Genomic DNA, 10,789 nt, shown 5'->3' with positions numbered 1-10,789 from the left:
CACGTTGGCGACCAGGGGATTTGTTTTCTCAGATCACCTACAGGCGCCTTTCATTCTTTACCTCTGTTCCCGTTTCCACCTGATTTCGCTGCCTGGCCAGTACGTTAGCCGTTCCCTGCATGAAGCAGAGATCAGAATGGGACCAATGTGCGGCAGGAAAGTGCGAATGAGAAGGCGCCAGAGAAATCCAGGACTGCAGGTCCCGAACTGGTTTGACTGCGTGCTGTTTGGCTCGTGATTAGACCGATCTGTTTCATCCCAGGGCTCCGAGGGAAAAGAGACACGCCCTGGTGAATCACTGAGCTCTTGCAGCAAGTCGACTCTCCACCCCGGCAGAGCAGACACTGAGCTGTGACACGGGCAGGAGAGAGGCATCAGGGAATGCCGCCTCCTGGTGGCGATTCCCCACCGATGCACGTCAGTGAGCCCCAGACCCCGACCCGCGCGCACTACAGCGAGTTTTGGGCCTAAGTTAAAGATAAGGTCAAAAAAAAGTTCACTTTAACTCACAAACTTCAGAATGAAAACTATTTATCAAACTTCTAAAACTGATCTATTTGACCGAAGTGAAGGATAAGTGTCAAAATCCTGGACTTTTTCCTCCTGCGCTAAGAATAACGTCTATGTATCAAAATGATTTCAGTGTGAAAATGAACTGAAGAGGACTCCGAAGGCGTCGTGGGCTGGTTCACACGAGGGGCGTCAAAGGCTTCGGCCCCAAACCGAGGCCGAACACTCACCTCCTGAGACAAATTCTGAAAAAGCTGTGAAGAGTATTATGAAGGAAGAGACTCAGATGGACAGTAGTTCAGAGTGTGTCATTGTTGTTGGTTTTTTTTCTTTGGCATTCCTCAACAAACAGCAGAACTAAAGCTGGAATTTATTTTCCGTACATCTTCACTTTCTGCGCTCGTCAACGTATGAAACTCTGTGTTGGATGATTTATATTCCCCTGGATCCTGCTCCAGGTTAGTTTTTCTCTTGGTTTCCATTTCTCTCCATTTCCGATTTTTCCATCCCTATTTCCATTTTATAAATTTATGAGACTGTTGTTCATTTCAATTTTAAATTCCTCCTGCTATTAAGGATTTCATTAAAACACGCAGCAAATGAGCGACACTTCAGGTCCAGGTCAACTCCCAGATCTTCAGCGTCAAAGTCACCGAGGACATGGACACATCTGAAGTGTCAACAGGAAAATTCAACAAAAAGTAACTGCGTATTAATAAAAGAGTTCTAGTGAAGTTCTAGAGCAAAGTCAGCATCAGGGGTGGGGTTTTTGTGACGGACTGTAAAGTCTATTTTGAGTCACGATCTAGATCAGGGAACCTTTACCTTCTTTATCCTGACACCCAAAGTTGTGTCCCAGGGCCCAAGGCTCATCAATGTATAGTTAACCACGTAGCCTACTGTCAAGAAAGAGAGAAACATAGCACCTCAACTCATGGAACTCAAGTAAATCGTCTCATTACATGTCTAAATGAACATTAGACCCGTTAGTGACGGAGTTTTCTAACTAGGTTCGGGCTTAGCGACGACGCTCGGGTGTGGACGGCCTGAACGTCACCCTCCTGACACCTGACACAGACTGAAAACCTGGGAAAATGTCCCAGCGGGGGGCCATTGCAGGAGCAATTTAAAATCAGCCAGATCTTTGTCCTAAAGAAACCTTTAACGCCTGGTGTTAGCGCCAGTTGATGCTGAAGTATGCTGGGAAAAACACCCCGGGATTGAACCGAAATGACATTTTCTTTTTAAAACCACTGTCTACACACAGATCTTTTGATGTGTCTGCTCTAGGCAAACTTGAGAGGAAGTGGTGTGACGTTGACGATGCACAGTGTCTCTTTGTTTTTTTTCCCCAGAAAACGAGAGAGAAAAGTACCCAAAGTACACGACAAACACTTTGAATCGCACACACGGTTCTGCTTTCCAGATTCCAGCTCTTGTCCCTTCCAGATGTAGGGAGAGCACGGTTACTGAGGGTAACTTCCTTTCTCTCCGGAACACTTCTCAGAAGGTGTGTGCGTCTTCGAGTTTTAAGAAACTGGATGAATGGCTTTTACTCTTACGTTGGTGAGTAAAAGTGAAGGAGTTTTACTTTTATCTTGAGTCCAAAAGATGTCACCTTTTAGCGGAGTGGTAAACGCAGGCCCCAGGGCCCAGGATCCAGGGCCCAGGGCCCAGGCGCAAGCTGATCTTACAATATATCGCATCATCACATTGCTCTGTGATTTTTGATTTCTCAAGATTATTAAGTGTTGTGTTTTACAGAGAAGTCTACATGAACGATATGTGCAGAATTATTGTCATATCTGTGCTATTTTGTCGTGTTGATGAGCATCTTTGTGTGTTGCCTGCTGTTCGTTTCACATCTTTGAATTGCCCTCCTGTTGAAGGAGTCTATACTAACAGCCTGGCTTTGCCTTGCAGCAAGAATTTGTGTTGCTTTGACACTGAGTGAACCACAAAATGACTCAGGCTGAGATTCCAGTCAGCCCGTCGGGAGAAAGAAAAATGGGGCCGTATTAAGTTTTACTACAAGTAAACCTTGCAACTGCAGCCTCGGGTCGTTTTTTCCTCTATTTTTAATGAAACCTATCAGAACAGTTTGATCAGAAACACCCCATTTCAGCCATGCGGAGACACACATGCACCTCTGGCTGGTAAAAATCTCCGGTGTCAGTCGGTTTCTGATTAATACGCTGACATGGAGCAGATAAACGTGGGCGGTGAAGTCCTAACAATAGTGTGATTTCTTCTTCCCGCCTCACTGATGAGGGAGAAAGAAAACAAAACAAGTGGAGACACTCCACAGCACTGCACGGCGCCGCCGTCACGCTCGATGTGAAACCACAGAAGAAATGACAAACTTCTGTGCAGCAGCCACCGAAAGCCCCTAAAGCGACGAGCTCTTTCCTCATAACCTCATACACTTGAATCAACACGTAGCACTTGCAGCAGGGAGAGCACATTAAAGGAGCGCTGCGACATTTTTCAGGGACGCCCTCTCCTGTCTGTGCGGTAAATGCTGCGTGAGGCCACGGACAGCTGCCGGTTAGCTTAGCTTAGCTTAGCACAAAGACTGGAGACAGGTGGGAACAGCTAGCCTGGCTCTGTCCAAAGCTCCTCTCGAGATCACTGATTGACACATTACACCGCGCTTGTTTAATCCAGGTGTTATGCGTCTTGGCCGGAAGCAGGAACCAAGACATAGTCGGGCATGTAACCTCCCGTAAAAACACAACTTGTCTTTTTTTTTACAGATTAAACAGACAAGATATAATGTGTTTACTGTAGGATAAATATCGTATTTATCTACTGGTTTCCACGGTACCATGTACGCTACAGCGTCCCGCGTGACGTCTGGTCAGTCAGCAGGAATGATGGTGAACACGCTTTGATATCAAATAATCCAGATCACGCAAACACCCACCGATGGAATGATGGATTAAATACATATGGCTGTTTCCTGGGCGGGACTAGTGACTTCCTGCAGTCTCCGCTGGTAGCCTGGCAACTGCTTCCAGCCAAGAACACGTGACGTGTTAATCGATGCGCTTTAGAGGTGCTGGTAGGCGGAATTGTTTTTTTATGAGCAAAGAATTCTTCTTTACCTGCTCTGACTGAGCGGGTTTGGAGTTATTTCTTTTAAAAGTACCGTAACAGTTCCACTTTCGTGTGAAAGCACCACCAGTAACACACCGTTAACCGATTCCCACGTGGAGCGGACATATTTAGTAGAGCTGGGCAGAGTATTAATACGACGATGCACAGGACCGACGTCAAAATGTGTAACAGTTGATACAGTATATGACCAGGCCACGTGTTCGATGTCACGTTAAGGCCAATATTTAACCTGCTTTAGTTGAATAGTTTGAACCTCTACATTTCCGTGACAACTGGCCAAACTCCACCTGTTCCCAGGAAGTCCCCGGGTAGATCACGTGAGGCATAAAAAGCCCCAGAACAGCTACTGATTGGACGATGTGCTGTGACTGTTGCTGTTCCAAAGGTCAAGACTAAAACGTCAGTCTCAGCTGCTTGAGAAAGGTGAACGTTTTTATTTCTGCATTCACATTTTTACCATTTCACTCTTTCACTACATAGTTTCATTTCCGATGTGTAAAACAGAGACAAGGACAAGTTTTTCCAACAAAAACATTTTGCGTCTTTATTGAAGCAAATGAAATCCAGACAGGTGACTATCAAGGTCACAACACCACAAACAGAATCACACTTGGTATTACAAGTTTGCATATTCCTACTATTATTTCCTTCTGCAAGATCCTGCACCAAGAGCTTTGGCAACTTTGTTTGTAAACTGAAAATTAAATTAAAAAAAAAAAAAAAAAGATCCATGTAGCACAAAAAAAAAAAAAAAAAAAAAGTAGTGAGAGAAATGAAATAGTTGGCGGCCATGTGATTCTGTCAGTAAAATGAGGGGAAGGCTCAAACAGAGGGCAGGGGAAATGGAAACCTTTCAGCCTGGGTGGAAAATCAGTTGATGTCGTATATTTCATGCCTGATCCATTCTCCTCCCCAACGGCGACATTCCTTAGAGGCCGCCCTTTCCCCGAACAGAGAAAAACCTCTTTACCTTATTATTTCCTTATTTGATATGATGATGATGATGATGATAATAATAATAATCTTTTGACTTTTTTAAGTGTACATCATCTCAGCCATGTGTGACATTTTCTTGGGGATGTATAGATAATACTCCATGTAGCCAGAAAGGTCCTCTATTGTGATGTCATCGACGTAGCCCCGTGCCTGCTCCGAGCACGAGCGAGGAGAGCCCGACGACGACGGTGGTGACGATGAAGGTGACGAGGCTGCGGCAGCATTACTGTTGGTACTGACAGTTCTGGGGGTGTCGTCGTGGCTCGGCAGGCCGCTCTCACACTCGGAGATGACGTTGCGGAGCCCCGTGAAGGAGTACACCTCCACGCCCTGCCAGCCCTGATGATGCGACTGGCACTGGCACTTACATTCGGCCCCCTGCCCACTCTCTTCCTGGGAATCTGAACTATTTCTCTGGGCACAGGAGCAGTGAGGGGGGCCATCTGGAAAGCAGTGGAGCTGGGATAAAGCTCGGAAGTCAGCGGCCTCAGCGGGACCGGATCTCCGCGGTGCTCCCGCTACAGACTCCGCTCCGTCACAGGCACTTTTCTCCGGGCCACCCTCCTCGCTCGGCTGGACATCTCCAGAGCTTCCCCCATCCTGCCTGGATGTCACAACAGCAGTCATAACGTCGGGGATCTCTTTTAAGGATGGCGAGGAAACCGCAGCTCCAATGCGTGTCTCATACCCAGCACAAGATCCAAAAACCAGAGGAGAGATGTGGCTGGGTGTGCCTGAAGACGAGAGCTCTTTCTGGGCCGTGAGAGCTGTGGAGGAGGCCGTGCTTCCATCGACCGCAGGACGGGGCTCCGCAGATTCAGGCACGGCCAGACGCTGGTGCTTCAGGCAGCCACTAGGGGTCGACAGTGCAGAGGCTGCAGCGGTGCTGCAGTAGGTGAACTTTGGGGGATGGAGGATGGGGGACTTGGACCTCCGACGCCGCTGGGTTCTAGATGGTCCTCTAGAAGTTTTCCTCATACAGCTGAAGATGTAGACATGAAGAGGAAGAAGGGGAAGAGAAAACAATGAGGGGAAAAAAAAAACCAACATGAAACATTGTAGTAATAATGAGGTACACCAAGTGTCTGGCTGATAAAATCATTATTATGGATGTGACATCATCTGACAAATTTAACATAAATACAGACTAAAGACAACAGCTGTGTGATCAGCTGTATCGACATTTAAAATGAGGGATCACAGAGAAAGTCAGAGATAGAAAGTTCTCCTTAAGTGGGAAGTCATTGGTTTGCAAAAGCTCAGTTTTCCCGTAATACACTGACACAGCAAGCTGGTGTTTTCAGAGATATCCAGTCTGGAAACTGATTGGGACACAGCTTTTTTTTTTTTTTTTTTTTTAGGTGAGAAAAACAGCAGCTTAGTGAGGACAAAGGCCTGAAATGGACAGATAAGGGTGCATTTTTAAATTAACCGACCTAATGTGGATGTATTCCAAGAGCCAGATTCTGCCAGCGTCTGCCAGCAGCTGTGCACTTTGAGCAGGTGTGACTGCTCATAAACAGCTCATAGGTCAGTTTTGAAAAGTCTACAAAACATATTCATGGTACATACCCATGAGTTTTGATTTCTTAATTACACATGACCTTATTTATCAGCTGCTCCTTAACCTGAGCTTAAAATGTCGTCTTCTGTGTATGAGAACTTAGTGATTTGTACTTTACCATACAGCATAACGCTACGCATAAGATGACTGATGTTAGTACATCAAGCGTACGCGCAAGCGTATGTTGCGATGTCTAAAGTGTATTATGAGCCACTTCAAAAAATTATTTCAAAAGTACAAAAAGTGTTTAATCAATAGCCAGGTTTCCCCTCGTTATCATTCCCGAAACGTTTACCCGCTGTGTCATAATTTCTGACACGGAAAAGACCTGTTTGGTCCTGCTGGGTGAAAACAGTTTCAGCTCTGAGATCAGCCGGTCCACCAGTACAAAGGTCAAGTAGAGGAGGGTTCGATCACTTAGTTATGCTCCACTCTAAGCCCGAGCTTTGTTTGGTTTAGTTAAAAATTTGAATGTAAAAAAATCAAGTGGAAGAACAAAACCCATCCCATCTTTTCTGACCAAGTTCTTGACTGCATCAAAATGAAAGGAACCAATTTCCGTGAACACAATACGATTAATATAACGAGAACTTGGCTTTATAACTCCATGACAAAAGAGGAAGATGACTGAGCACACTCGTACTTTTTAAATATTGCCTTTTTCCTTCGCAGCCTGAAAATGAAGCCATCTGGTCACAAGACGACACATCTGCCAAATGAGCAGCGACCACTCAACCTACCCATGCCAGTTGTCCTTCGGGCAGCTAAGTTTGGGCTTCGCTCCGCTGGTGTCAAGACAAGGTCGCGATGCCACTCTGGGAGCCAACCCCTCCGTAACACTCGCAGCTCCAGGTACGCTGGAAAGAAGAGAGAAATACATCACAAATACACCACCAAACCCTCAGCATCAAGAGAGAGAGAGAGAGAGAGAGACACACACACACACACACACACACACACACACACACACACACACACACACACACACACCTATACCTATCTATCTCTCAGCATCATCACTCTGGCTGTCATTTGCCCTTAAAGCCCTAAATAGGACTATAAATTGATTGCCATGAGCCTGAGCCTGACATTTTGAATATTAACACTTGAAAACAAGTTGCAATAACAGACAAACATTGCAACAAGATACAACCTGGCACAATAAACAGTTTGCCACCAGTTCGGTCCTGCCCTTCAAACAGGGGAGGCAAAACATCTTCCCAATATGGGTACATATATTAAAATGGGAAATAATAATAATAATAAGTACATTTGTATACAATAGGAGAGTGTTCTGTATATTTTGTGAACTTTCATTGGAAGCATATTGTGATATATGATCATACTAATTCATCAATTTATACATTTTTGAAGACAAAATAAGTAACTCAAAGCTTATTGACATTAAATCTGAACTTTAAGATTAGTTAATCAATATTTTTCTTCAAAATGGCAAATATTTTTCCACATCATCCACATTTTCCCTTTACAGAGCTGAATTATATAACAGAGCTGCAACTAACAATTACTTTCATTATCGATTGGTCTGCCAATGATTTTCTCAATTAATCATTAGGTCAAAAATTTACATATTTTATAGAAGTCTAGAAAATGTCGATCTGTGAAAAAGTGAAAAATGCCCCGAGCAGCAGAAAACAAGAGTCAAGAAAGCAGTGGTACAGTTAACTATTAGTTACCTTTCAGCATCGACCCTCAGCTTCTTAAACGCCGTCTGCAGTGTCTCCTCTTCACAGTCCTTCCCTCCTGCCTCCATGGTGGGAGGAGGCCGCTCTGACCAGCCACCCAGCTAAGACACAGACACACAACAATAGTTCAACACCGAAATGATAGATTTATTATGCAGTTGTGGGCTACCAGTTGGATTCTGCGCATCTACTTAGTTTTCTGTAACATAGCCAAAGTATTAAGGCAATAAAGCCCTCGTCCCTGACAGGGCGGCTTAACAGGTAGACCAAATAACGGGGGATTTCCTATGAAAAAGTACATTAAAACAGAGATTAGGGCTGCAACTAAATTCTTCATGTCTTGAGCCGTGACTTTGATTGATTAATCGATTAATCATGTTGGTTTTACATACTGTCAGAAAACGGTAAAAATGCCCATCCTGGTTTCTCTGAGTCCAAGGTGACGTCTTCACATGTCGTTTTGTCTGACCAACTGTCCAAAACCCAAAGACATTCAGTTTACTATCATAGAAGACTAGCTGAACTGGAATCAGATAATTTAGGCATCGTTTGTCTTTAAAAATGTATTCCATACAATTAATCAATTAGAAATATAGTGGCTGGTCAGTGAGCAAGTCTAAAAGAGATTGTGTCAGATACATTGATCGGCAATTTGCTAATGTGTCGTCGCCTAATGTTTTGGCCAAGGCACTGCCAATTCTGTTTGCCAGGCATCATGTGAATGACAAGCCGATGGCAAAGGTAAAAAAAAACAACATATGTGAGCTAAACTGCAGCTAAACAACTGTGATGTTGAGAGCAGAACTGCAACGATTAGTCGATTAATCTACTAGTCAACTGACAGTTGATTAATTGTCAACTATTCCGACAGTCAATTAAATCGTATAAGTAACTTTTCCTGGCAAAAATGTCAAACTAACTTACAGGTTCCAGCTTCTCTGATATGATGATTTCATGCTTGTGCCTGATGACCCTATCGTTTTATCCGCGGGTCTTGGACTGTTGGTCGAATATAGGCATCTGAATACATCTCCTTGTGCTGTAGTAAATTACAACCGATTGCGTTTTTCTGTTTTGTGACATATTTACAGACCGAGAGGTAAATCGTGAAATTAATCGGCAGATTAGTGGATATTGTTGTAGCCCTAAGTTAACAATCCCGCAACAAACCGACAGCGGCTAGATACACAGCAGACCGTTTGTAAACAGCGGATTTCGAAAGCTCTCCCACCCTCTTGGCTAATGCTAGCAAGTTACTTTGGCTGCTAGGCTAACTGGCTAGCTGTACGCGGGACGTCGTTTTTAAGCGGTTGTGAACAGTTTGAAAAAACCTCCAAACACACGGGAGGCCATACTCACGGTTCAGGATATCCTGGTCGCAGTACAGAGAGATATACCCGGGGCATAAAGGGTGTTTCCCTCGCAAGCAGGCCCTCGGATGTTGAGTAGCCAGCAAGGCTATCGACAGCTAGGGCAAGCTAAAAGGGACAGAGTGGCTAGCTTGAGAGGCTAGCTCTGTGCGACTGTCTCCGCTAAAAACTAAAAAGAAAAACCGCCCTGTGCCTTTAGAAAAGACTGCGCATGGAGGGCTAGACTCGTAGCACGGAGTCGCTCGCGAATTAGTCCCGGCCGTGAATAACGAGAGGGTAGTTCGGCGCGGACGCGGAGGCCCGATTCCTGACTTTTCTCCGCGGTGCCCCTTGTTTACAGTCGAAACCGTCGCAGTGACTCTGCAACAACGCGCTGCGCTGCTGACGTCGATGGCCCAGAAAAGCTCGCACTGACGTCACCCCCCGCCGCTCGCGAAGTCCGAATTTACCGTGACGATTTCACGCAGCGGCGAAGCGGACCACGGCCCGGCCCGACCCGGCCCGACCCGACCCGACCCGACCCGACAACACCGCACGCTCCTCGTGGTGATTTCTCCGGTACAGTTCGTGGGCCGGGGCCGTGCGGGCCGCGTGGGGAACACGGTGTTACGTCACTGTTATATAACAGGCATCCAGGGAGCCTCGTCCCGCGGAGACCAAGGCCCGGCACAGAAAAACCGGGCCCTTTATGAGACCGTCCCTGCGCTCAGAGGCGCTGCCCGGTCAACGGGTTACAACACAAACTCGCAGAAGTGTCAACGCAGCCCATCAGCCCGCAGACCAATTCACGATGACCTACTATCAATCGGTGGTCGAAGAAGTAGCCCACTCGGATTCTTTACTCGAGTAGAAATACTCCATTACAGTGAAAGGTCCTGCATTTAAAAGTGGACCTAAAGAAGTAGTACCGGCGAAATGTGCTGAGAGTAGGCCTGTCAAAAGTCACAGTACTCATTCTGCAACAGAGAAATGCTCCATCATCCTCTTAAATCACTGATCCTGAGTCACGGAGGCCTCAGCAGCACTTTTCCGCTGGAGCCGCTCCAGGTGGAGCAGCTTTTAGCTACGTCATGGACAGGGAGAGAGTTCAGTCCACTATGGTCCCAACCTGGGGCTCGGCCCCCTCCAGAGGGGTCACCGGGTAAACCGGAGGGGTCGTGGGATGATCAGTGGGAGAGGACAGAGGAATAAAGCTCTGATTCACTGATCTGTCGTCGGTTTTGGGATTTTTCTCTAATATTTGCTTTTGTTTGTGAAATTACTGATTTTTACCTTGAACAGTTAGTTAAATGAAATGGTCGAGACCCACTAATTTAATCTCAACATGTTCTAAATTATTAATTTACCACATTTTTTAAATGTAAAATCTAAATCTGAAAAATAATTAGTAACTATACCTGCCACCAAGAAAATGTTCTGGAGTAAAAAGTACAACATTTGCATATGAAATGTAGCGTAGTAGTATAAAGTAGCACAATGTGGTTCTGCATGGATGGATCACTGAACAGGCCGGCCGGGCAAGG

At 45.6% G+C, this 10,789-nt stretch overlaps 1 protein-coding gene and 1 long non-coding RNA gene across 4 annotated transcripts; one reads left to right on the top strand and one right to left on the bottom strand.

Moving 5' to 3' along the window:
• Window positions 1-371: 371 nt before the first annotated feature.
• Window positions 372-6,937, top strand: LOC120806952. Its single transcript, XR_005709767.1, has 3 exons — window positions 372-2,076; window positions 3,928-4,053; window positions 6,863-6,937. It is a non-coding gene; the product is annotated as an uncharacterized LOC120806952 (long non-coding RNA).
• On the bottom strand, window positions 4,154-10,296 carry oser1 (oxidative stress responsive serine-rich 1). 3 transcript variants are annotated; one of them, XM_040158518.1, is made up of 4 exons: window positions 9,256-10,296; window positions 7,888-7,997; window positions 6,931-7,047; window positions 4,154-5,608 (listed from the first exon to the last, which is right to left on the bottom strand). In XM_040158518.1, the coding sequence occupies exons 2-4, from the start codon at window positions 7,962-7,964 to the stop codon at window positions 4,666-4,668; spliced, it is 1,137 nt and encodes a 378-aa protein (XP_040014452.1). In that variant the 5' UTR covers window positions 7,965-7,997; window positions 9,256-10,296; the 3' UTR covers window positions 4,154-4,665. The 3 variants fall into 3 exon arrangements, with proteins under 3 accessions (XP_040014452.1, XP_040014453.1, XP_040014451.1); XM_040158519.1 differs by lacking the exon at window positions 9,256-10,296 and adding an exon at window positions 8,821-9,244; XM_040158517.1 differs by lacking the exon at window positions 9,256-10,296 and adding an exon at window positions 8,289-8,810.
• Window positions 10,297-10,789: the final 493 nt, after the last annotated feature.

Source organism: Xiphias gladius, chromosome 21 (genome assembly GCF_016859285.1).
Source record: "Xiphias gladius isolate SHS-SW01 ecotype Sanya breed wild chromosome 21, ASM1685928v1, whole genome shotgun sequence".
NCBI lineage: Eukaryota > Metazoa > Chordata > Actinopteri > Istiophoriformes > Xiphiidae > Xiphias > Xiphias gladius.
Note: the sequence above shows the minus strand (reverse complement) of the source record. Positions and strands in the feature narration are given on the sequence as shown.